The 27,171-nt window shown below is 43.0% G+C and overlaps 2 protein-coding genes across 2 annotated transcripts; one reads left to right on the top strand and one right to left on the bottom strand.

Moving 5' to 3' along the window:
- Window positions 1-4,702: 4,702 nt before the first annotated feature.
- On the top strand, window positions 4,703-5,224 carry LOC121978199 (verprolin-like). Its single transcript, XM_042530575.1, has one exon. It carries the CDS (start codon window positions 4,703-4,705, stop codon window positions 5,222-5,224), a length of 522 nt encoding a protein of 173 aa, XP_042386509.1.
- An 8,004-nt stretch (window positions 5,225-13,228) lies between these two features.
- On the bottom strand, window positions 13,229-15,486 carry LOC121978198. The gene is made up of 4 exons (XM_042530574.1): window positions 15,289-15,486; window positions 14,531-14,665; window positions 14,027-14,434; window positions 13,229-13,873 (listed from the first exon to the last, which is right to left on the bottom strand). The coding sequence occupies exons 1-4, from the start codon at window positions 15,484-15,486 to the stop codon at window positions 13,229-13,231; spliced, it is 1,386 nt and encodes a 461-aa protein (XP_042386508.1).
- Between the last annotated feature and the right edge of the window lie 11,685 nt (window positions 15,487-27,171).

The following is a 27,171-nucleotide window of genomic DNA, read 5'->3' as shown; positions in this document are numbered from 1 at the left end:
TTCTGCCTATCTCGTCCTGTAAATCCTGACCTGTAGGCCTTAGTCTGCATATCCCCGACCTATACGCCTTGGTCCGTATATCCTGACCTGTATCCCGTAAGTCCTGAATTGTATGTCCCGACCCACATTTCCTGCTCTGCCTATCTCGTTTTGTAAATCTTAACCTGTATCCCGTAAGTCCTGAATCGTATGTCCCGACCCACATTTCCTGTTCTGCCTGTCTCGTCCTGTAAATCCTGACCTGAATCCCGTAAGTCTTGAATCGTACATCTTACCGTCTGAATTACTACTCGCCATGTAGGCCTAACCCCTCAATGCTGCTTATGCCCAACCTGAACCGTCCTATAATCTGGACCTTTAACCACCACGTAGGCCGAACTTTTGACCACCACGTAGGCTGGACCTTTGACCATTACGTAGGCTTGAATTCTGATCGCCACATGGGCTTGACTTCTGACTGCCCCGTGGGCTTGACTTCTGACCACCCAGTGGGCTTGACTTCCGACCACGTCAGCTATCCAACCCTACTATCATGCACTGTATCACAAGTCTCCCCCTCAAGTCTAGTCGAAGGAGGCTCCAGTCCCACTGACTAGACCCAAGTCTCGTTCTTACCTGACCTTGCCTTTGTATCTCTTGAGCTGCTAACCCTTTTCTTAATATCTCATTCAGAATTCATCACCCTTCCTAGGTGAGACTTTATTGCATGCGCGCCCACTCTACAATCCTCGATCCTACTATTTTTCCATAAATGCCACATTATTTCCCAAACATCCTCACATGTTTCGAAGTTCACTCTTCACATTCCCCCGTTTAAAAAATGGGGCGCGTATACTGCTATCCTCACTTTCCTCAAGCTACCTTCCTCTTTATTCATGGAGTCAGATGTGGTATCTTCTCTGTGCCATCGACTCACTCATTTGACCCAATAGCTAACTCACAAAGATGAGGCCCTGCTTGAAATGACACAGAGTAGGGACCTTTAGTTCTCTCTCCGTCGGGAAATGGAAGAGCTCTGGCTGGCGGCTAAATCCAAAACTTGAGCTGAGGCATCTCTAAAGCATAAGGCTTATGCAGACTTGAAGAGTCAGACCCATTTCATTACCTACCTGAAGCTAAAACATGAGGACATTGTAGCCCTCCTGCAAGAGGAATGTCGGATAAAAGATGAAACCATTGCCCATCTGCAAAGCAATATCCAACGCATCAAGGAAGAACTGGCTCAAGCGCAGGCTCATCTAGCGAAGATGAACCAGGTGTCTTGCTCTTGTAATAATGTGACCTCTTGAAAAATGTCCTTCAACTCTTTTTAAATAAACAATGTTCTCCACATTATCTGCCTATTAGGGTGTGGGTATGTATTTCCTTGTCTCTTCTATTATCATGTTCCATAGACGCATGCCCCCAAGAGGATTTGCTAGAAAGGATAATTTAGAAAGGATAATTTACTTACCAAACCTTTTTCTTACCATAAGGGTTGGGAAATCGTGGCTCATACAGGTGCGCTTTCTTCAAGCTTAAATTTGAACTGATAACTCAGACTTGAAGTGAAAGTATGGCCCGTAGACTTGTTGAGCACGAAAGTATATCCCCTTGTGGCTCGCATTGAGGCGAGAGTTGGGGACACCGACCTGTAAGGTCGTTGGGCGTGAGAGCATACTCACTTATAACTCGCGCTGGGGCGAGAGTCTGGGACACCGACCTGGAAAGGTCGTTGGGCGTGAGAGCATGCTCACTTATAACTCGCACTGGGGCGAGAGTCTAGGACACCGACCTGGAAAGGTCGTTGGGCGTGAGAGAATGCTCACTTATAACTCGCACTGGGGTGAGAGTCTGGGACACCGACTTAGAAAGGTCGTTGGGCTTGAGAACATGCTCACTTATAACTTGCACTGGGGCAAGAGTCTGGGACACTGACCTGGAAAGGTCGTTGGGCGTGAGAGCATGCTCACTTATAACTCACACTAGGGCTAGAGTCTGGGGCACCGACCTGGAAGGTCGTTGGGCGTGAGAGCATACTCACTTATAACTCGCACTGGGGCGAGAGTCTGGGACACCGACCTGGAAGGTCGTTGGGCGTGAGAGCATGCTCACTTATTACTTGCACTAGGGCGAGAGTCTGGGACACCGACTTGGAAGGTCGTTAGGCGTGAGAGCATGCTCACTTATAACTCACACTAGGGCGAGAGTCTAGGACATCGACTTGGAAGGTCGTTGGGTGTGAGAGTATGTTCACTTATAACTCGTACTGGGGCGAGAGTCTGGGACACGGACCTGGAAGGTCATTGGGCGTGAGAGCATGCTCACTTATAACTCGCATTGGGGCGAGAGTCTAGGACACCGACCTGGAAAGTCGTTGGGCGTGAGAGCATGCTCACTTATAACTCGCATTGGGGTGAGAGTCTGGGACACCGACCTAGAAGGTCGTTGGGCGTGAGAGCGTGCTTACTTATAACTCGCACTAGGGCGAGAGTCTAGGACACCTACCTGGAAGGTCGTTGGGCGTGAGAGCATCGACCTGAAAGGTCGTTGGGCATGAGAGCATGCTCACTTATAACTCGCACTAGGGTGAGAGTCTGGGACACCGACCTGGAAGGTCGTTTGGCGTGAGAGCATGCTCACTTATAACTCGCACTAGGGTGAGAGTCTGGGACATGGACCTGGAAGGTCGTTGGGCGTGAGAGCATGCTCACTTATAACTCGCACTAGGGCGAGAGTCTGGGACACCGACCTGGAAGGTCGTTGGGCGTGAGAGCATGCTCACTTATAACTCGCACTGGGGCGAGAGTCTGGGACACCGACCTGGACGGTCGTTGGGCGTGAGAGCATGCTCACTTATAACTCGCACTGGGGCGAGAGTCTGGGACACCGACCTGGAAGGTCGTTGGGCGTGAGAGCATGCTCACTTATAACTCGCACTGGGGCGAGAGTCTGGGACACCGACCTGGAAGGTCGTTGGGCGTGAGAGCATGCTCACTTATAACTCGCACTGGGGCGAGAGTCTGGGACACAGACCTGGAAGGTCGTTGGGCGTGAGAGCATGCTCACTTATAACTCGCGCTGGGGCGAGAGTCTGGGACACCTACCTGGAAGGTCATTGGGCATGAGAGCATGCTCACTTATAACTCGCACTGGGGCGAGAGTCTGGGACACTGACCTGGAAGGTCGTTGGGTGTGAGAGCATGCTCATTTATAATTCGCACTGAGGCGAGAGTCTGGGAGTGTGGGCAAGAAGCCATTTAAGAAACTCCTTAGGGCTGGTCCAGGAAGTGGATTAATATTTGAGGGCTGGCCCGGGGGTTATCCCCGAAATTCTCGCTCTGGTGCCGCATTTTAGGTGTTCAACCGATTGTGCGCTACTCATACAAACTTTAATCAGTCAAGCTATTTGTTTATTTTAAATCTTATTGAGCACCAAATTCAAATTCATGCTCCTCTTCATTTTCCTCCCTCTTTCCCGAGATGGTCGCATAACCCTGACGTATGGCTTTCCTTCGCTTTTCCCCAAGTAACCGCATGACCGTCTTTCCCCTTGACGTATAGCCTTCCTGCGCCGGAATGCTGCCGTACAAAAATCTCCTTCCATGATTTCCTTGTCATGTCCATTATTAATACCTTTCATAGGGGAATGACACGTGTCCCATGAACCTTTCCCGCCATTGTGACTGATCAACGCCTTTTGGCACGCGACCCTTGATCCGACGACTCAAGTTATCATACCTCCCCCCACCCCCTCCTTTCAATGCTTCCTAGGGGTTTAGCTTTATAACCCCTAAAGGTTGTCCGCCGTCATCTTCTCACCCTTTTGGCTACTTTCGACTCTTCCATTTTTTCTCGGCTCTTCCCGTTAAGTCTTTCCTCTGCATTTGTTTCTTGTGAGCGCTTCTTCTTTTTCTCTTCATCCTCCCCCGTGTCCTCATGGCTGAAGGTAAGGAGATGTCCTGGTATTCATATTATATTTCAGACTTAGATAATAGCAACTTGTCTCAGATCCATGCTAGTCTACACCTTACTGAAACTATCAACTACGAGATCCCAGACCAAATGAACACCCTTCTTCCCCTCTCCAAGGCTTTGTAACTTTTTTTAAGGATCAACTCTTGGGAGGTCTTCGCTTTCCTCTTCACCCAATTTTCTCTTCCTTGAGTCAATATTTTGGTATCCCACTTTCGTAGTTTGCTCCCAATGCTTTTCGTGCTATCTGTGGCATGGTTATCCTCTGTAGGGTATACCAAATTCCTTTAACCACCCAACTTTTCCACCACTTCTATTCTCTCAAACGATCCGAGCCTGGCATGTTCATGGTATAATCCCGGGTCAGGTGTAAATTCTTCCCTGATATGCCTTTCTCCAACAAAGGTTGGAAATCTCATTTCTTCTTTATCAAGCTGCCCAAGTCGGTGACCTGGCCGACCCAATGGCGCTCCAACATTCCTTCACCCTTTGAACTGCCCGAACACAGGCATAAGCCTATTTGCCCTACAGTTTCAGAGAAACTAAAGGGAGTCTGCCTTCTCCTATCCGTAATATTACAAGAAGGTTTGTTTACAATTTTTTGGACTCAACCCGATCTCCGCGGCTATAGGAGCTCCATTTGGTAAGACTTTGCTTTTCCTTCCTCTCGTCTTCACTAACTGAGGTATTTCCTTCCTGCTTTGCAGAAGCTGCTATGTTTCGGGCCTACTCAGCCAACTCAGCCAAGATGCCCAGCAATATTTTGAAGGCCGTGGGCGAGAAAATTGCAAGAGGCCTCACTGTTCCCTCAACCACTCCCTCAAATGAAACAGCGAAGGAGCCAGCAGAGTCCTCCGGCCAACTTCTTCTAGAAGATGCCCTTCCCGAGGCCGGCTCTGTAACTCTGGAGCCCATGGGGGAAGAGCAAACTCTTTCTCCGCCTCCAGATAAGCGCCTCCGCCTCCAGCGTAAGCATAAAAGAGTCACACCATCAGTTCAGTCCTCACCTTCGCTTCCTCCTCTCGGGCAGGCTTCCTCCAAAGTGCCAAAGGTCTGGATTAAAACAACTAAAAGCCCCATCCAGGAGTCTCCTCTCGTGGTGGAAGTCCCCGTACCTACTCCCGTCCGGGTCTTAGCCCCCGAGCAAGTTAACCCTTCTGCCGGAGACCAGCCCGGAGTTCTGCGACCCCTTCCACCGCTCCTGTCGCCACCTCCCCTTCAGTTGCTTGCACCAGAGCACGGTCCAACAGGAGTAAATACGATTTCATGACTTCCTGGAGCCTGCCCTCTGTGACCGGGCTAGATTCGGTAGGGGATTCAGCAAATGTGGGTGACACTTCTCCCATCCGCGGCCAAGTTCAACTTCATGGAGCCTTAGCCACCTCCTGGAGGTCAGCTAATGAGCAGTTCTGGGGAGGCTCCCAGTGGTAAGGGCTGGATCTGGTTTCTCAACATATTATATCAGTGAGTCTTCCTTTACCTGACCCGACTATCTGACATTATTTCTGACTTTCCTCTTTTTTGCCAGGCAGACCTGCTCCAGTGGCTTGAGCTTGACCCAGTTCACCGCGGATCTGCTACGAGAAAACGAATCGCTGAAGGCTCGTGTCCGAGAATTAGAGTTGTCACTAACTCCCCACGATCCGCTCGACCCTCTGACTTCGGACGACCCTCTAGATTCCTATCTTCACACAGTCAGGGAGTCCACTCAGTCTGTCAGAAATCTGGCTTAGGCGTCCTCAGAAAAAATAAAGGAACTGCAAGCAGCCTTGAAGACCAATGAATCTAAATTGACCTTAGAAGGGCAGCGTCACCGCTAACTCGCGACTGAGCTGGATGAGAAAGTGTCAGAGCTGGCCACTTTCTCTACAGATCTAAAGGTGCTCTAGGAGTCTAATAAAGTTTTCCAGAAAGACCTGGGAGTGGCCCAAGCAGACCTGGCCGCCAGTATCGATCGAGAAAAGGCTCTCAAGACCTAGTGGGACATTGACCAAGCCACCATTAAGTCCCTCCAAGCGGATCTTCTCAAGGTCTAGGCGGATGCCTCCATCCTTCAACAAGAGAAGGCACTGGCTCTTACAGATGCGAACAAGATCAAGGTCGAACTGGTGGAGTACCGGTCGGGCGAAACCGATCGCCTCAGAGCCTATAGAATCTCATACGTTAAGTCTCCACTCTTCCAGAAGAAGATAGGTGATCTAATTAATTTGATAATCTGCTATGGGGGCGTAGGTGTCGTACGCCAGTTGTTTGAACAAGGCCTTCTTCGCTCTACCCCCTCAGATGATTTTCTGGACAGGGCTCGGCTTGTGCAAGAACTTCCCGATGAAGCCTTCCCTTCCTTCATTGCCGATGACGACTTCTTGGTTGTTTCTGTACCTCCCCTAAGCGTTGTACCTCCTTAGTCTTGATTTAAAATTTTCCATATGTAAACATTTCATATCTTCTTTTATCTGAAGTTACTTAAGCTTAGGAAATCTATCAGCAACTCCCTCTATCTTGAGAATTCTTTATTTTACTTGTTTTCCCACCCCGGATCTGTTTTGATCATGATGGCATTCTGACTAGTGCCCCTGCCCTGGGCTTCTGATCGCTTAGTGTCCCGAGCTGGTTCCCTAACCGAGTTCGCCCTTCTAACTTAACAAGCAAAGGCAAAAGACGGAGAGAGAGAGAAAGCATGCGAAGATCTCAAACGATTTGTTCTATAGTGGCGTTCTTTCCCGAGGTAATCCTGTCTCATGATGACCCTCGTATGTCGCGCCATTTACTTTCTCTAACCCCCTTCCCCTAGCTTCATTTTCTGTGATGATCCTACGGCTCCTTTTGCTTGGATGTCCTAAACCACTTTTATTGTAAGCCGTTGAATGGTGGTTTGACCATAATACCCTCATGCATGAATATCGGCTATAAATAGGACGCCTCCTCTATCCCATGGGACTTTCCCCCCTGCTTTTTCCTTCTGCTCTCGCTTTCTGCTCGCTCCCTGCCCCTTTTGGCCTTTCGCTTCCTCTTGCCTTCTACTTCATCCTCTTGCCCTCTACCTTGTACCTAAATCCATCCTATGGCTTTCCCTACCATCGTTTACCCCCTTGGGGTTTCTTCTTTCGCTGGCATGGATCTGGATGATCTTCGTTTCACCTACGAAATCTCGAAAGACATGCATATCATTTTCCCTAACTTGCTGTACCGGGCTTCCTCTCCTCCAGAAGGATATGCCACTTTTTATAAGGAGCAATTTGTCGCAGGGCTTCGTTTCCCCATGCACCCCCTATTCTCTGACGTAAGTCACTACTTCAGGATTTCTCTAGGCTAACTTACTCCCAATTCTATAAGGATCCTGTGCGGATTCGTGGTCCTGTGTGAAGTTTGTGACATATCCTGGTCTGCTCGCTTGTTCCATTATTTCTTTACTCGTCGCCAGCAAAGTGAGGGTTTGTTTCGTTTCTAGGCCCGCACCCGCACTACTTTCTTTTGTCCTATTCCCTCCTCCGAACCTAATTGGAAAGATAAATATTTTTTTCTTAAGTTTCCCTCCGCTGTGGAATGGTCCACTAGGTGGCAATGAGTGCTTCTTGTAGCACCTTATGTGGGGGACTTTAGTACTGATCCCCTCTTCACAGAAGCTCTGGCTCAACTAAGATGCTGGAGACTGGACTTAACGAGACTGCTATCCGAGGATGTGTTGTCCTTCTTCTGGCTAAGCCGCATTTCCTCTGCCGAGCTGCCTCGCTCCCTGGGTGAGTCCTGCCTGCCCTTGAATGAATTACTTCGCCCTGGTTTTTGGTACAGTTACTACAACTCTGGTTTCCTTGTGTAGCCAACACCCTACTCCATACATCAGATGTCCAGCCTCTCCCCTTTAGCGACCAGGAAATACTACGTAGAGGCAGAATCATATTGGATAGGAGACCCATCTTACATTATGCCCCTACCCGGTTAGGAGTGCCTATTACTGTCATTCCTCGGTCAGCCCCTCAACCAACTCCCCTATCCGCCCCAAGAACAGCTCCTAAACCTGCTTTCAGACCAGCTCCCCGGCTACCTTCCAGGTCGGACATACCTCCTGCCAGTCCCTCCTTCCTAGTAGTTTCTCATGCAGCCCGGCAGGCGCATTCTGCTGTTGATCCCACAAGTTGAAATGTTGCACCTCTTTCTGCTCGTCGATGCCGACCTTCACCTGAAGATTCAGATTCAAACGATCAACCATTGATACGCCGATTCTGACACAGAGTTATTGGCCCTGTATCTACTGATCCTCCTGCTGCTCAACCTTCCTCCTCATCTCCGGCGGCCGCCTCAAGATCAGGATTCCCGGGTACCTATGTGCCTCCTTCAGAGATCCTAGAGAGAACTCTTCGAGGGATGCCCTCAATTATCTCTGAAGAAGTCCGAAACGAATCTCACCTGCCCCCTATGGGTCCTGCTTCGACACCGGCATCTCCTCTGTTGGTTAGTCCTAGGAAAGCGTACCGGTTCCATTGTACAAAAATTTTTGTACAAGTGTCGAACCTTTCTTTAAATAACCTATTGTGTTCTTTAGAAGTTAAATTAGGAATCACAGACGGAACTTAACATCATTGATTCTAAATTTAACTTATCTGTTCTTAATGGTTTAGATTTGAATCGCAAGCGGAACTTAACACTATTGATTCAAATCCACCTATGTTATTAATTCCATTAAATATTAATTTCCAAAATTGGCTTCCAGGATTGCATGGCGAGGCACATGGTCTTCTTGGATATGGGAGCAACCACCACCGCCTAGACAAATCCTTTTAAGGAAAGCTAATATTTAATTTCCTTAAATAACTCTAGGTTAACTAAAAAGAACAATCGAATCACAAATTCGAAAAAGAAGAAAATACAAACTCGAAAAACTAATTCAAAAAATTAGATCTAATGCCTCTTGTGTTTGGAATTCATACAAAAGAAATACAACTAGTATGATGTGGAAATTAATTACTAATTATACCTTTCTTTGTAAACTTTAATGCTCTCTTGATCTTCTACCGTATTCCTCTTCTAACCTCGGACGTTGTGTGGGCAACGATCTTCTGAGATGAGAACCACCAAGCACCTTCTTCTTCCTTCTAGGTTTCGACCACCAAGAGTCCTTCTTGATGGATAGGTTCGGCCACCACCAATGAACCAAGGGATGCTAGAGACTAGGCTTCCTTTCTCTCCTTCTTCTCCTTGCTTGATCCGGCCACCAAGAGTACTCCACCAATGAAGAAGTTTTGGCCACAATAAGGAGAGGAGAGAAAAAGAGGGGGCCGGCCACACCACCAAGGAAGAGAGTGAAGAAGAAAAAGAATAGAGTCGTTAGCCATGAAGGCACCTCTACCCCCTCTTTTATAATCCTTGGTCTTGGCAAATAAGGAAATTCAAATAAAAACTTCCTTAATTCTTTTGCCATGAAAAGGAAAATTTATTTAATTAAAAATAATTTCCTCTTCTCACATTACATGGCCGACCACATCTATAAGCTATAAACAAGGAGAGTTTTAATTATAATAAGAATTAAAATTTCTTAATTTGTCTCCGGAAATTTATAAAAAAAATTCTCCAATAATTTTTCCCTTCATAGTGGTTTGTAAAAAGAAAATTTTATAAATTAAAATCTTTCTTTTAAATATGTGGATGATATCTAAAAAGGAAAGTTATCTCTAAAAATTAAAATCTCCTTTCAATCTACAAATAAGGAAAGATATCAAATCTTTTCTTAATCTTTTATAGAAACTAATAAAAGAGAATATTTAATTTTTAAACTCTCTTTTAAATCATGAACATGGTTAAAAAAGGAAAATTTTCTCAAAATTAAAATCTTCCTTTCAATCTACAAATAAGAAAAGATTTCAAATCTTTTCTTAATCTTTTGTAGAAAGCTATAAAAGGAAATATTTAAATTTTAAACTCTCTCTTTTAAAACCATGGAATTCACATAAGAAAATTTTAAAAAATAAAATTCCTTTTAATTTTAATAGGGTCGGCCACCTAAGCTTGGGTTCAAGCTAGGGCCGGCCACCTCATGAACCCATGAACCATGCCTTTGGCCGACCCTAGCTTGGACTCCAAGCTAGCTTGGTCGGCCCCTATAGGATGGGTAAGAAGGTGGGTATAAGTGGGTATAGTACTCTATAATTAAGAGGATACGATAGGGACCGAGAGGAGGAATTGGTTTTAGTCTCCCGATGAAATTAAGCATCCCGTGTTCGCCCCGAACACATAACTTAATTTCATCAATAATAATTCATTCCACTAAAGAACTATTATTGAATTACCGCACCAATCCCAAATTACATTTTGGGCTCCTTCTTATTATGAGTGTGTTAGTCTCCCTATGTTTAAAATAATGAATGCCCACTAATTAAATGAGTCACTGATAACTCACTTAATTAATATCTTAGTCCAAGAGTAGTACCACTCAACCTTATCGTCATGTCGGACTAAGCACCTACAGGGTTTAACATGACAATCCTTATGAGCTCCTCTTGGGGTCATTCTCAACCTAGATTACTAGAACACAGTTTCCTTCTATAATCAACAACACACACTATAAGTAATATCATTTCCCAACTTATCGGGCTTATTGATTTATCGAGCAAAATCTCACCCATTGATAAGTCAAAGAAATAAATACTAAATATATGTGTTTGTTATTATATTAGCATTAAGAACACACACTTCCATAATAACTAAGATTTAGTTCTTTTATCAAGTCAGTATAAAAAGAACTTACCTAAAATGGTCCTACTCAGTACACTTAGAGTGTACTAGTGTAATTTATTAGTCACGATAAACTAATACATAATTACACTACGACTATTCCAATGGTTTGTTCCTTTCCATCTTAGTCGTGAGCAACTGTTTATAATTTATAAAGAACTGATAACATGATTTTCTGTGTGTGACACCACACACCATGTTATCTATAATATAAATTAATTGAACAACTACACTTAACAAATAAATGTAGGTATTTGACCATTGTGATTCTTTATTTCTAAATAAATATTAATATAAAAGCTAAGCTTTTAGTATACACTCTAACATCCTCCGGCATCTTCGTCCTATGCGCCCCATCCTCTAGAGACCCCCAATGCGGCTGCAGGACCTTCAACTCATGATCCTGCGACTGGAGGTGAAGCCGGACCTTCTAGCTCACGACATCCAACCTACTCATATTTCAGAGACACTTTACCTTCATAGCAACACTTGTAGCGTCAAGCAGATGCCCCTACCAACCACATCACTTTGAGAGGACTACTATCCGACAGCTGGCAAGAACATATGGAGCAAATACATTCCTTTCCCGTACCAGCCCAGTTGGACCTGATCGCGAAAGGAGTTATAGCTGTAAGCTTCCTGTATTATTTCTTGCCCTTATTCCTATCATCCCTTATACCTATCTCTCTGTAGAACCTCGTCGAATCCTTGGCCATGAGTCACACCCTGTCTGTTTTATATCAAGAGAATAAAGCTATGAAGGACAGGGTAGCTGAGGTGGAACTCCAATTAAATGACCCGGTGGCAGCTAACCACATACTGAGGGCTGAGATAGAGACCCTGAAGAGAGCGAAAGCCCTCTAGAGACAATCCCTTAGGGAAGCAGATCAGGAAATCAAGGGTCTTCAGGAGGAAAAGAGACAGACCAGGATTCTTCATTAGCAAACCGTGGATCAATTGAATAAGGAGCTGCAATCCAAGGAGACATTATTACAGGAGCAAAGCAAAACTCTGGAATCTCAAGCAGCAGAATTGCGCGCGATGCAGGCTGAACTTCTTCTGGAGTCACCACAGCTCTGGAAATATATAGGGTGGGAGAAAATAAATGCTGTAGGCTGAGCTGAGAGGCCTACCTCCATTCCAGAGAGTTTGGCGTCCAGGTAGGGGACCGCTTCGTGACCTCCATAGCTTATGGTGAGGCAGGAGCCTTGCGGCAGCTATATGAACAAGGCTACCTTAATTCCACTCCCCCCGAAGACTTCTTAGATCACCGTCGTATTTTGAAAGAAATACCTGACGAAGTCTTCTCCGCCTTTAAGTAACTTGTGTTTGTAAACTATGTAAACTGAACAACTCTATGCTTAATTTTCCATCCCGTCTATTGTTATCTATCTTGAATGAGTCTGATAATTTACGAAGAGTATGGACATAACAATCCTGACCATGCAAGCATTTTTACTAACTGGTCGGGCCATTATTCCTGACCTGACTTATCGGACCAGTATTCTCGACCTGACTTATCCTACCTCCATCAGACCCCCCCCCCCCCCATCAGGACTAGATTTTATAGAAAATACAATTATCTATGTGTGATAAGGCCGAAGATAATTAGCACTCCAAGATCAATCTAGCTTCCTACCCCAATCGTCCTACAGGTAATAAGCACCGGATGCTAATTTTTTAACAACTGTATAAGGCTCATCCCATTGGGGTGCTAGTTTGGCTACATCCCCAATAGGCTTTGCTCGCTTCCAGACCAGGTCTCCTTCTCCGAAAAAATGAGGAACCACCCTTCTATCATAATTCTACCTTATCCTTTGTCAGTAAGCCGCTAGCCTAGCTGCTGACTGCTCGCGGGTTTCACTAATAAAGTCCAGCTCTGTAAGTCGTCGTTCAGCATTCTCTTCATTATATAGTATTCTCCTAGTTGAGGGCACCCTGATCTCTATAGGTACCACTGCCTCATTGTCGTAAACTAGATGAAACAGGGTAAGGCCTGTGCTTTCCCGGGGCGTTGTACGATAGGTCCAGAGAATACTTTACAATTCTTCCACCCAATCTCCCCCAACGTGATCCAATTTAACCTTCAGTCCTTGCATAATTTCTCGGTTAATAACTTCTGTCTGACCATTACTTTGTGGATATACCATGGATGTGAAGGCTTGTATAATGTCGAACCCTTGATACCAGGCCTGGATCTTCCGGCCTTGAAACTGTCTTCCGTTATCCGATACTAGTTTATGGGGTATGCCGAATCTACACAGAATGTTTTTCCACAAAAAATTAATAACTGCTCCCTCTGTAATTCTGGCTAGGGCTAGGGCTTCGGCTTCTACCCATTTGGAAAAGTAGTCCACAGCCACAAGCAGAAATCGCTTTTGATCGAGCGCCATAGGGAATGGTCCTACAATATCCATACCCCACTGATCAAAGGGGCAAGAAACTATGGACGTCTTTAGCATTAAGGTGGGCATATGTGTCAGATTCTGATGTTTCTGGCAAGATAAGCAAGTGTTTACCAACTCTGAGCATCCTTCTGTAAGGTAGGCTAGAAATAGCCGGCCAGCAACACCCTGCGAGCTAATGTTCTACCTCCAGCGTGACTGCCACAACACCCTCGATGTATTTCTTGTAAGGCATGCTCCGCCTCTTCCATGCTTAAACACTTGAGAAAAGGTCTGGAAAATGCTCGCTTATATAACTGATCTCCTATCATGCTGTAGGCGTGAACCTTTTTCCTGACCAGTCGTGTTTCCTTCAGGTCGGTTGGTAGGATACCTTGTTGAAGATAACTAATCATTGGGGCTCTCCAATTAATAAGCTCCTCCACATTATTCTGAAGATCTATCTGGGCTATGAGAAATGTCTCCACTATTGACTTGTCCAAGACCCATGTGGTCAGAGAACTAGCCATTTTGGCTAACTCGTCAGCTCGGCTATTCTCTGTTCTGGGAATCTTGCTCACTGTGACCTCCTTGAACTCTTCTTTCATTTTCTCATAAGCCTCTCGGTATACCTGCAGCTTATCACTATTGACCTCAAAGTTGCCCGCTACTTGTTGTGTTACCAATTGGAAATCCGAATAGATGATTACTCGGGCAGCTCCCACATGTCGGGTTGCCTGCAACCCTACCAACAATGTCTCATACTCTGCCTCCTTATTAGTAGCTCTAAAGTTTAACCGAACGGCTATCTACAAGATGTCATCATGAGGAGATATTAGAAGAACCTCGACGCCGCTTCCTTGCTGTGTAGCCGACCCGTCCACATATATCTTCCAAATTTCTTCGGAATTAGTTTGATGAATCTGGGTCAAGAAATCAGCCAAGGCCTATGCTTTAATAACCGTGCGAGGTTGATAAACTATATTATACTCTCCCAATTCTGTCACCCACTTGATAAGCTGGCCAGCAACCTCTACATTGGTAAGAGCTTTACCCATGGTGCTATTAGTCAAGACTGTGATGGGATATGCCAAAAAATAAGACCTTAGACGTCGGGCCATGAGCACCAGTCCGTAAACAAACTTTTCCAGAGCTGTGTATCTAGACTCAACCCCCTTCAGTAGATGACTAAAAAAGTACAATGACCGTTGTACATTGTCCTGCTCTTTTACTAACACCACCCCCATGACCTCAGGGGTGGCTGACAGGTAGATCCAAAGCGGCTCTCCTGTAATAGGCTTGAATAAAGAAGGTAAAGTCTCCAAATACTTTTTTAGCTCTTCAAAAGCCCGCGTGCATTCCTCGTCCCACTAGAATTTGGAAGCTTTCTTGAGCACTTTAAAAAAGGGGGCTGCTTTGTCTGCTGATCTGGAAATAAATCTGGACAGGGCTGTTATCCTACCTACCAACTTCTGAGCCTCCTTCAGGTTTTGGGGAGCCTTCATGTCTCGAAGTGCTTGGACCTTCTCAGGATTGACTTCAATTCCCCGCACAGTCACTAAGTATCCCAAGAACTTTCCTCCTTTGACTCCGAACAAACACTTCAAGGGATTCAATTTTAACCCATACTTTCAAAGGGTATCGCAGGTATCCTCCACATCAGCTATCAGGTTTGCGGCTGAAGGGGATTTGATGAGTATATCGTCTACATAGACTTGCACATTACGCCCGGCTTGCTCCTAAAAGATTTTATCCATCATCCTTTGGTACGTAGCTCCAGTATTCCTGAGTCCGAAAGGCATGACAGTGTAGCAAAAAGTATCATCAGCCGTAATAAAACTGACCTTCTCCTGATCCTCTAGGGTGTGGGGGGGATCTGATGGTACCCTTGATAAGCATCCAGCATGCAAATCCTCTCACAGCTGGCAGTTGAATCTACCAGCTGGTTAATCCTAGGAAGAGGATAACAATCTTTAGGACTGACACGATTGAGATCCTGGAAGTCTATGCAAACTCTTCACTTATTATTGAGTTTTGCCACCAAGACCACATTAGAGAGCCAGGACAGGAATTGTACTTCTCTAACGTGGCCCGTTTTCCTGAGCTGATCCACTTCAGCTCGGATAATTTTATTTTGATCGGTCGAGAAATTCCGCTTCTTCTGCTTGACCGACCGGGCGTCAAGCAAGAGATGTAACTTATGCTATGCTATTTCGGGCCTAACCCCTGGTAATTTTGACACAGACCAGGCGAAGACATCCCTGTTGTGGGTTAAGCACTGGATCAATTCTTCTTTAAGCTCAGGCGATAAGTCACTGGCTATACGAGTGAGATTCTCCAAGTGCTCAGGATATAGCTGGACTTCTTTCCAGGGGATGGGCTCATCTGCCATAGGCATAGGTTCTTCTTGAATGGCATGCATGGCCCCGTCCTAAGTCCTTTGCGCCTTACGAGCCTCCACTTTGATCATGTCAATATAACATCGTCGAGAAACTCATTGTTCTCCTTTAACTTCCCCGACCTACTCTCCCACGGGGAACTTGATTTTCTGGTGGAAGGTTGTTCGCTCTCCACAAGTGTACGGAATGTCGCCAGTAATATAAAAGATTATCGTATCCATAGAAATTGTTGATTAAACACTAGTTAACTTCGCACGGCGAATTATCTAGACAATCTAAAGTTGTTAACAAACTCTAAAGAGAATAAAAAGAGAAATGAGAGAAAGAAAAGAGCGTAAATAAATGAAAGGGGAATAGATACTAGGATTTCGGTTTCTTTGTGATGTTATTCAATGTAAATGATCTACCAAATCTTATTCCTCAATTGTCTAACATTTGTAGAAGGTTGTCGGTTCTCTCTTGCAATAGACAACCGACTTAGGACTGAAATATGCACCTAAATGTGATCAATTGGATATGAATCTACATTGTCCTTACACAGGATTGCACCTATTACTATGCTTCCCTCGGATATCAACATAGGAATTCATAACTTCTCAACCCATTAAGATACAAAGAATAAACAAACAATCTATCCTACCCTCTTGAATAATCCATTTCCCCTTTTCAAGAGTATCCCTCAAACGTCCTTACACGGGCTTGCACCTGTCATGTGGATCCCTTAGAAAATCGAGTAAGAAATAATCTCTATGAGATCTGTAGACATTCAAACATTCAATCAAGCATGGTCATTAAGCTAAATCACAACATTCCACACAAGATCAAATAGATACAAACAAGACAATATCATAGAAATAGGAAATTGGCAAATCCACAAGAGTTTTACATCATCATCACGTCACAAATACTTCCTACATCCTAGATCTAGAGATCTACTCCATTGCAAGATAATTACAATCAAGAGACAAGAAATAAAGCAATCTACAACTCAAAACATAAGGAGAAGAGAAGAGAAAGCTTATCCATGTAGCACCGGTCTTCTTGGATACAATCCTTGCTCCGGAGGTGGACGGATCGGCGAAAGATGGAAGATTTAGGGTTCCCCCAAGGGGGAGAACCCTTCCCCAAGCAATGGGGAAGAAGCCCCAAGCCAAAGACCAACCAAAGATGTGAGAAAAGGGGAAGAAAACCCCTTTTATAGGCTTGGCACGGGCGCCACACGACCCCATGGCACGACCGTGTGAGATCCACACGGCCTGGCTCACTCCCTTCTCTGCAACCCTCACACGGCCTTCACACGGCCGTGTGAGGTTCACACGGCCTTCACACGGCCGTGTGAGGTTCACACGGCCCTAACATGACCCCTACACGGCCTTAACACGCCCATGTGAGTTCTACACGGCCAGAACATGAAGAAAACATAGTTTTTCATGCCCATGTCACTCTGGAAGCTCTAGACTTCATTTAAACTCTGTTTTTGCTCCAAATCACGTCCTGTCCATCAAAATAAGTAAAGAGTAGATCTCCAAATAGAATATAATGAAAGTATGACATTCTAATGAAATAGGGTGAAATAAACATAGATTATGCCAATGGAATACAAGTAGATGTGCGTCAAAGTATGCATAAAAGAGTATATAATCTACGCACATCACACCCCCAGACTTAAACCTTTGCTTGTCCTCAAGCAAAACCTGCAATCTAGATTTATGTGGTTAAATAGTGCATCATAATCTCTAGCAAGTCAATCTAATCCTATCAAATGATTTCATTGGTGAGCAAGATACAAAAGTAGTTTGAGTATGACCTAAATAGTAGTCCTCCGTGCTCAGTGCGAAAGTGACCTATGTTTATTAAGTTTCAATCCCTAAGCCTAGTCAAGTCGTCATAAAATTGTGTTCCTTATGCTTCCGACGATAGACACTTACCTGCCACACGCTTGGTTCATCCTTCTCAATCTACCCAAGGTCTCAAAGGTGTGCTCGATATCAAGAGAAATATATCTGTTATTTCCCCAGAAACCTAACTCGGTATCAAAAGGGTAACTTGCTAATTTCCACTCACGACAACTATTTTTTATATCCCTTATTCATTTTTTTTCATCATTTCATTCATTTTTTTAAGTGATTGCAAGATGCAACACTTGAACACAAATGCATATAAGTGCAAATGTTGAGATATTTTGATTTTTCCAAATGAGTTGACATGATTCGAGCATCATCCAGTAACCAAAATGTAGTTTGAGAAATCATCATGAAAACACTAGTACTAAACAAGTTTTATGAATCATGACTATTTTCAGAGTTATCTACCATCAAAACTAGGCAAAGTGTATAAAGGTCCTAAAACAAGGTCAATGCTTAAACTCTTATAGTAAACACATTGCTCACTTCATGCTATCATAGATAGAAAAAGAATGATCACTAAACATACAAGAACTATAAGTAACACATAAACCACACAAAATCTAGAATAAACGTGCTAGTATTTTGCATTAAGGACAAACAATCATGATGTGATGGATGATGCAACTAGCAAAAACAAAAAAATTATTATGCAAAACTAAACTAAATCAAATGCATTTAATGCATCCCCCCAGACTTAAACTTTTCATTGTCCCAATGAAAACTAAAAATGATATATGGAGGAGATTTATGAAGTTTAAAGAAGTTACCAAGTGATGATCTCCAAATGGTTGACATTCATGTCTTTTTTTTTTAAGATACTCCTCTATCCAATGTTCACAATCCTCCACAACTTTAAAATCTACAAAAATAAGGTAGACAAGAAGAATTAAGTAGAGGGTATGATTTATTATCAACAAAATAAAAAGAAACTAAAAGTAAAATGAAAACAAGATTGAACTTGGGTTGCCTCCCAAGAAGCGCTTGTTTAAGCTCATTAGCTCAACCACCTCATTAGATTCATCTAAATCTTGCTCTTGGAGGGGTAAGATATTTTAGAACCTTCTTACCAAGGGTTCTCAGTTTTTCAACAAATAAGCTATCCTTCAAAGGTTCAACCCTATCATGTCCTTGTGACTCTTGTGCAACGTATGTCCTACCACCATCATGCTCAAAAAATAATTGATTAGTAACAGTAGAAAAATGAATTGAAATTTGACTTCTACCAATTACCAAAGTAAGAAAATCATCGAACATGGTTTGACATTTAGATAGGGAAGGTTGTGGCTCATGTGGTGGTCTTTCTAAAAGAGGTGATTCTTGAGACTTAGCTTCTATTGCACAAGTCCCTACACTCTCAACATCAACTAGTTCATGTCCTACATCATCCAAAGTGACTAATGGTTGTGTGACTAAGGGGAGTGATTCTTGGGTCATCTCTACACATCCCACAACAACATGACTATAAATTGGTTCAGATGTAGGAAGGGAAGACTCTTCTAGATCTTTGATATTAGGAGGTAATGGAATTAAAGTGGTGCACTCCTTTGTCAAAGTCTTAGATTCATCATCCTCAAGCTCATCACAATATTTTCTCATCATAGACTCTTGCAAAATTAAGAGATTAGCTGATTTTCTATTGTTTATTGAGTCTATACTATCAAGTGTAGCATGCATTTTCTTGATGTCCTTGTGTGTTTCATTTTGAATAGATAGAACCTCCTCTAAACCTTTCAACACTCTATCCATAAATGATGAAAATTGGAGGTCATTCGAGTCAGAGTCATATGTGTGTGAATTTGATGAAGTCATTTCATCTATCTTTCTATCGAGTTCATCTATTGATAATCCCAAATTGTATAGCTTGTAGCAACTCTCAATTGAATGGCCTATTTCATTACAAGCTTTACAAAAATTTTGCTCTGGCCTATAATTAAAGTTAGAGAAAACACCCCTTCTTTCAACATGCATTCTATATGGACGGTCAAGTAATGTTGGACAATTATCAAATATATGACCAGTTGCACAACAAAATTCACAAAAAAGAGTATTAGAGTTCATAACAGACATTTGGTCAAACTTTTGAAATAGAGCTTTCAATCTAGTGCACAGTTTAAATATGTCCATCTAAATGATTATAGTCAGAACAAGATAGACATATAGAAGTAACAGAAAAATGAAAATGCAAAATTTAAATTGCAGAAAAAAATGCATCATGAAAACAAGAAAGAAAATACAAAAAGAAAAAGAAAAATGTATGGAGTAACTCATATGCTAATCAACTAATGTTAATCGAAAACAGTCTCCGGCAACGGCGCCAAAAACTTGTTCGCTCTCCGCAACTGTACGGAAATGTCGCAAGTAATATAAAAGATTATCGTATTCACAGGAACTGTTGATTAAGTACTAGTTAACTTCACACGGTGAATTATCTAGATAATCTAAAGTTGTTAACAAACTCTAAAGAGAATGAAAAGAGAAATGAGAGAAAGAAAAGAGCGTAAATAATGAAAGGGGAATAGATACTAGGATTTCGGTTTCTTTATGATGTTATTCAATGTAAATGATCTACCAAATCTTATTCCTCAATTATCTAATATTTGTAGAAGGTTGTCGGTTCTCTCTTGCAATAGACAACCGACTTAGGACTGAAATATGCACCTAAATGTGATCAATTGGATATTAATCTACGTTGTCCTTACACAGGATTGCACCTATTACTATGCTTCCCTCGGATATCAACATAGGAATTCATAACTTCTCAACCCATTAAGATACAAAGATTAAACAAACAATCTATCCTACCCTCTTGAATAATCCATTTCCCCTTTTCAAGGTTATCCCTCAAATGTCCTTACACGGGCTTGCACCTGTCACGTGGATCCCTCGGAAAATCGAGTGAGAAATTATCTCTACGAGATCTATAGACATTCAAACATTCAATTAAGAATGGTCATTAAGCCAAATCACAACATTCCACACAAGATCAAATAGATACAAACAAGACAATATCATCGAAATAGGAAATTGGTAAATCCACAAGAGTTTTACATCATCATTACATCACAAATACTTCCTACATCCTAGATCTAGAGATCTACTCTATTGCAAGATAATTACAATCAAGAGACAAGAAATAAAGCAATCTACAACTTAAAACATAAGGAGAAGAGAAGAGAAAGCTTATCCATGTAGCACCGGTCTTCTTAGATGCAGTCCTTGCTCCGGAGGTGGACGGATCGGCGAAAGATGGAAGATCTAGGGTTCCCCCAAGGGGGAGAACCCTTCCCCATGCAATGGGGATGAAGCCCCAAGCCAAAGTCCAACCAAAGATGTGAGAAAAGGGGAAGAAAACCCCTTTTATAGGCTTGGCACGGGCGCCACACGACCCCATGGCACGACCGTGTGAGATCCACACGGCCTGGCTCACTCCCTTCTCTGCCACCCTCACACGGCCTTCACACGGCCGTGTGAGGTTCACACGGCCCCAACATGACCCCTACACGGCCTTAACACGCCCATGTGAGTTCTACACGGCCAGAACATGAAGAAAACATAGTTTTTCATGCCCATGTCACTCTGGAAGCTCTAGACTTCATTTAAACTCTGTTTTTGCTCCAAATCACGTCCTGTCAATCAAAATAGGCAAAGAGTAGATCTCCGAACAGAATATAATGAAAGTATGACATTCTAATACAATAGGGTGCAATAAACATAGATTATGCCAATGGGATACAAGTAGATGTGCATCAAAGTATGCATAAAAGAGTATATAATTTACGCACATCACACCCCTAGACTTAAACCTTTGCTTGTCCTCAAGCAAAACCTACAATCTAGATTCATGTGGTTAAATAGTGCATCATAATCTCTAGCAAGTCAATCTAATCCTATCAAATGATTTCATTGGTGAGCAAGATACAAAAGTGGTTTGAGTATGACCTAAATAGTAGTCCTCCGTGCTCAGTGCGAAAGTGACCTATGTTTATTAAGTTTCAATCTCTAAGCCTAGTCAAGTCGTCATAAAATTGTGTTCCTTATGCTTCCAACGATAGGCACTTACCTGCCACACGCTTTGTTCATCCTTCTCAATCTACCCAAGGTCTCAAAGGTGTGCTCGATATCAAGAAAAATATAGCAGTTATTTCCCCAGAAACCTAACTCGGTCTCAAAAGGGTAACTTGCTAATTTCCACTCACGACAACTATTTTTTATATCCCTTATTCATTTTTTTTTCATCATTTCATTCATTTTTTTTAAGTGATTGCAAGATGCAACACTTGAACACAAATGCATATAAGTGCAAATGTTGGGATATTTTGATTTTTCCAAATGAGTTGGCATGATTCGAGCATCATCCAGTAACCAAAATATAGTTTGAGAAATCACAATGAAAATACTAGTACTAAACAAGTTTTATGAATCATGACTATTTTCAGAGTTATCTACCATCAAAACTAGGCAAAGTGTATAAAGGTCCTAAAACAAGGTCAATACTTAAACTCTTATAGTAAACACATTGCTCACTTCATGCTATCATAGATAGAAAAAGAAAGATCACTAAACATACTAGCACTATAAGTAACACATAAACCACACAAAATCTAGAATAAACGTGCTAGTATTTTGCATTAAGGACAAACAATCATGATGTGATGGATGATGCAACTAGCAAAAACAAAAAAATTATTATGCAAAACTAAACTAAATCAAATGCATTTAATGCATCCCCCCAGACTTAAACTTTTCATTGTCCCAATGAAAACTAAAAATGATATATGGAGGAGATTTATGAAGTTTAAAGAAGTTACCAAGTGATGATCTCCAAATGGTTGACATTCATGTCTTTTTTTTTTAAGATACTCCTCTATCCAATGTTCACAATCCTCCACAACTTTAAAATCTACAAAAATAAGGTAGACAAGAAGAATTAAGTAGAGGGTATGATTTATTATCAACAAAATAAAAAGAAACTAAAAGTAAAATGAAAACAAGATTGAACTTGGGTTGCCTCCCAAGAAGCGCTTGTTTAAGCTCATTAGCTCAACCACCTCATTAGATTCATCTAAATCTTGCTCTTGGAGGGGTAAGATATTTTAGAACCTTCTTACCAAGGGTTCTCAGTTTTTCAACAAATAAGCTCTCCTTCAAAGGTTCAACCCTATCATGTCCTTGTGACTCTTGTGCAACGTATGTCCTGCCACCATCATGCTCAAAAAATAATTGATTAGTAACGGTAGAAAAATGAATTGAAATTTGACTTCTACCAATTACCAAAGTAAGAAAATCATCGAGCATGGTTTGACATTTAGATAGGGAAGGTTGTGGCTCATGTGGTGGTCTTTCTAAAAGAGGTGATTCTTGAGACTTAGCTTATATTGCACAAGTCCCTACACTCTCAACATCAACTAGTTCATGTCCTACATCATCCAAAGTGACTAATGGTTGTGTGACTAAGGGGAGTGATTCTTGGGTCATCTCTACACATCCCACCACAACATGACTATAAATTGGTTCAGATGTAGGAAGGGAAGACTCTTCTAGATCTTTGATATTAGGAGGTAATGGAATTAAAGTGGTGCACTCCTTTGTCAAAGTCTTAGATTCATCATCCTCAAGCTCATCACAATATTTTCTCATCATAGACTCTTGCAAAATTAAGAGATTAGCTGATTTTCTATTGTTTATTGAGTCTATACTATCAAGTGTAGCATGCATTTTCTTGATGTCCTTGTGTGTTTCATTTTGAATAGATAGAACCTCCTCTAAACCTTTCAACACTCTATCCATAAATGATGAAAATTGGGCGTCATTCGAGTCAGAGCCATATGTGTGTGAATTTGATGAAGTCATTTCATCTATCTTTCTATCGAGTTCATCTATTGATAATCCCAAATTGTATAGCTTGTAGCAACTCTCAATTGAATGGCCTATTTCATTACAAGCTTTACAAAAATTTTGCTCTGACCTATGATTAAAGTTAGAGAAAACACTCATTCATTCAACATGCATTCTATATGAACGGTCAAGTAATGTTAGACAATTATCAAATATATGACCAGTTGCACAACAAAATTCACAAAAAAGAGTATTAGAGTTCATAACAGACATTTGGTCAAACTTTTGAAATAGAGCTTTCAATCTAGTGCACAGTTTAAATATGTCCATCTAAATTATTATAGTCGGAACAAGATAGACATGTAGAAGTAACAGAAAAATGAAAATGCAGAATTTAAATTGCAGAAAAAAAATGCATCATGAAAATAAGAAAGAAAATGCAAAAAGAAAAAGAAAAATGTATGGAGTAACTCATATGCTAATCAACTAATGTTAATCGAAAACAGTCCCCGGCAACGGCGCCAAAAACTTGTTCGCTCTCCGCAAGTGTACGGAAATGTCGCAAGTAATATAAAAGATTATCGTATCCACAGGAACTGTTGATTAAGTACTAGTTAACTTCGCACGGCGAATTATCTAGACAATCTAAAGTTGTTAACAAACTCTAAAGAGAATGAAAAGAGAAATGAGAGAAAGAAAAGAGCGTAAATAATGAAAGGGGAATAGATACTAGGATTTCGGTTTCTTTGTGATGTTTTTCAATGTAAATGATCTACCAAATCTTATTTCTCAATTGTCTAACATTTGTAGAATGTTGTCGGTTCTCTCTTTCAATAGACAACCGACTTAGGACTGAAATATGCACCTAAATGTGATCAATTGGATATAAATCTACGTTGTCCTTACACAGGATTGCACCTATTACTATGCTTCACTCGGATATCAACATAGGAATTCATAACTTCTCAACCCATTAAGATACAAAGATTAAACAAACAATCTATCCTACCCTCTTGAATAATCCATTTCCCCTTTTCAAGGGTATCCCTCAAACGTCCTTACACGGGCTTGCACCTGTCATGTGGATCCCTCGGAAAATCGAGTGAGAAATAATCTCTATGAGATCTGTTGACATTCAAACATTCAATCAAGCATGGCCATTAAGCTAAATCACAACATTCCACACAAGATCAAATAGATACAAACAAGACAATATCATAGAAATAAGAAATTGGCAAATCCACAAGAGTTTTACATCATCATCACGTCACAAATACTTCCTACATCCTAGATCTAGAGATCTACTCCATTGCAAGATAATTACAATCAAGAGACAAGAAATAAAGCAATCTACAACTCAAAACATAAGGAGAAGAGAAGAGAAAGCTTATCCATGTAGCACCGGTCTTCTTGGATACAATCCTTGCTCCGGAGGTGGACGGATCGGCGAAAGATGGAAGATCTAGGGCTCCCCCAAGGGGGAGAACCCTTCCCCAAGCAATGGGGAAGAAGCCCCAAGCCAAAGACCAACCAAAGATGTGAGAAAAGGGGAAGAAACCCCCTTTTATAGGCTTGGCATGGGCGCCACACGACCCCATGGCACGGCCGTGTGAGATCCACACGGCCTGGCTCACTCCCTTCTCTGCCACCCTCACACGGCCTTCACACGGCCGTGTGAGGTTCACACGGCCCCAACATGACCCCTACACGGCCTTAACACGCCCATGTGAGTTCTACCCGGCCAGAACATGAAGAAAACATAGTTTTTCATGCCCATGTCACTCTGGAAACTCTAGACTTCATTTAAACTCTGTTTTGCTCCAAATCACGTCCTGCCAATCAAAATAAGCAAAGAGTAGATCTCCGAACAGAATATAATGAAAGTATGACATTCTAATGAAATAGAGTCCAATAAACATAGATTATGCCAATGAAATACAAGTAGATGTGCGTCAAAATATGCATAAAATGGTATATAATCTACGCACATCAAAGGCAGAGACAATAGCTCGGAATTCATGCAAAGCTGGCCGACCCAAAATGACATTGTAAGAAGAGGGTGAATCTACCATAATGAAGGTGCTCCTCCCGGTTCTTACTAATGGTTCGCTTCCCAAAGATATGGCCAACTTGATCTTGCCCATGGGTTTTACCTCGTTACCAGTAAAACCATATAAAGAAGTAGCCATCGGCTGGAGCTCACTTGCGTTAATCTATATTTCTTCAAAAGCAGTCATAAACAATACATTGACAGAGCTCCCGGTGTCAACGAAGACCCTGGCCACGCAACTATTAGCTATGACGGCTTTGATGATGAGGGCATCATCATACGGCAGCTCCAGTCCCTCCAAGTCTTGTGGTCCGAAGCTGATGACAGGGCCAACAACCTGTTCCTGGCTGCATCCAACGGTGTGAATCTTCAACCGGCGTTCGTGGGATTTGCGCGCCCTGCCTGAATCTCCATCAGTAGGCCCTCCAGAGATCATGCCTATGTCCTGGATGGCTGCATTGCCCCTATTCTCAGCTTCGCGTGCTTCTCCTTGCTCCCCGGCGCGTCCTTGTTGTTGCACGCCAGTCCCCCCTATCTGCCCTGGGTCTGCTTGCCTGTCCCGCTGCCTCGCGCCACTCCTCCATCATTCTTTGGATCTGAGGAGCCAGTTCGGGGGGTGGCAGGCCCAGCTCAGCAGCACGACGAGAATCTCGAGCGAATTGAAAACAATAGCTGGTGGCATGCGTGTGTGACTGATGATAAGTGCAATAGCGCGACCCCCAAGACCCAGGTCGGAGGGCATGAATTGCAGCTACGCACGGGATCGACCGAACATCCTGACCGGGGTGGAAGGTAGGTTGGGTTTCCCTAGCGCACGGGAGAGGTTGAGCAGGCGGTTGGGGTACTCTTCTCTCCGGCTTATTGGTAGAGGAGGGCGGTTTGTCTGCCTTCCTTCGAATCGCCTGCACTTCTTCCACATTGATGTAGTTAGCGGCTTTCTCCAACATCTCATCAAAATTCCTTACGGGATTTCTGATGAGGTCTCTAAAGAATTCTCCCTCTGTCAGACCATGAGAGAAGGCACTCATAAGTATTTCTGATGTGGCTGCGGGGACATCCTGGGCCACTTGGTTGAAACGTTTGATATAGTTTCTTAACGGCTCAGAGGGCCCCTGCTTGAGAGCGAACAGACAGTGGTCAGTCTTTTGATATTTCCTGCTGCTGGCGAAGTGACGCATGAATACAGTCTTGAAATCTAAGAAGTAGGTGATGGACCCATGCGACAGCCCATCGAACCACTTCTGGGCATAGCCCGATAGGGTATTCAAGAATACCTGGCATTTAACGGCATCACTATACTGGTGTAGCAAGGCCGCGTTTCTAAACTTGTGGAGGTGATCTTCAGGATCTTTGCTGCCATCATATTCCCCAATAGCTGGGGGCCTGTATCCTTTTGGCAGCTTTTCCTCCAATATTTTGGAGGAGAATGTCACTTTTTCTTCTGGCTCAACCTGACGTTGTTCGCGGAGGACGGTAGCCTTTCCCCTTTTTGAATCCTTAGGCAGAGTGCTTTCTGCCATAGAAACTTGTGGTTGCTCCTTGTGGTTGTAGCATCCCGGCTCTAGCTGAAAATAACCTTGGTCGGGCTCCCTGTAGAAGGCCGAGGAAAATTCCATGGGATGCTTCCTCTTAGAACCTCGATCCGAGGCATAGGCCGGCTCTTTGGAAGCTTCCGGCAACTTTCGCGGTCGAGAGGCGGTAGTTTGCTTTTCAAAGGCCACCCGCTTCTTGGCTTCTTTGAATAGTTCTTATTCTCCAACTGTCATGGTTACGTTAATTCTACCAGAATCCTCCATCTTCACGTTCTGGAACAGGTAGATGTGTTCCTAGAGACGGCGCCAAATTTGATCCCGTCCGGAAGTTGAGTCGGACAGAGGTTGGTTGTGCTATCGTTGGCGTTGACGAGGGTCGTCAAG

Source organism: Zingiber officinale, chromosome 4B (assembly GCF_018446385.1).
Source record: "Zingiber officinale cultivar Zhangliang chromosome 4B, Zo_v1.1, whole genome shotgun sequence".
Classification (NCBI taxonomy): Eukaryota; Viridiplantae; Streptophyta; class Magnoliopsida; order Zingiberales; family Zingiberaceae; genus Zingiber; species Zingiber officinale.
Note: the sequence above shows the minus strand (reverse complement) of the source record. Positions and strands in the feature narration are given on the sequence as shown.

Excerpts from the sequence above, each read along its gene's own strand:
- LOC121978198 (XM_042530574.1), bottom strand. The coding sequence starts at position 15,486 with ATGCATGCCATTCAAGAAGAACCTATGCCTATGGCAGATGAGCCCATC. Across the intron at positions 14,666-15,288 it reads CTGTGTCAAAATTACCAGGG|TGTTTGTTCGGAGTCAAAGG; the intron begins GTTAGGCCCGAA and ends AATCCCTTGAAG. Across the intron at positions 14,435-14,530 it reads TGAAGGAGGCTCAGAAGTTG|TGGGACGAGGAATGCACGCG; the intron begins GTAGGTAGGATA and ends TCCAAATTCTAG.
- LOC121978199 (XM_042530575.1), top strand. The coding sequence starts at position 4,703 with ATGCCCAGCAATATTTTGAAGGCCGTGGGCGAGAAAATTGCAAGAGGC.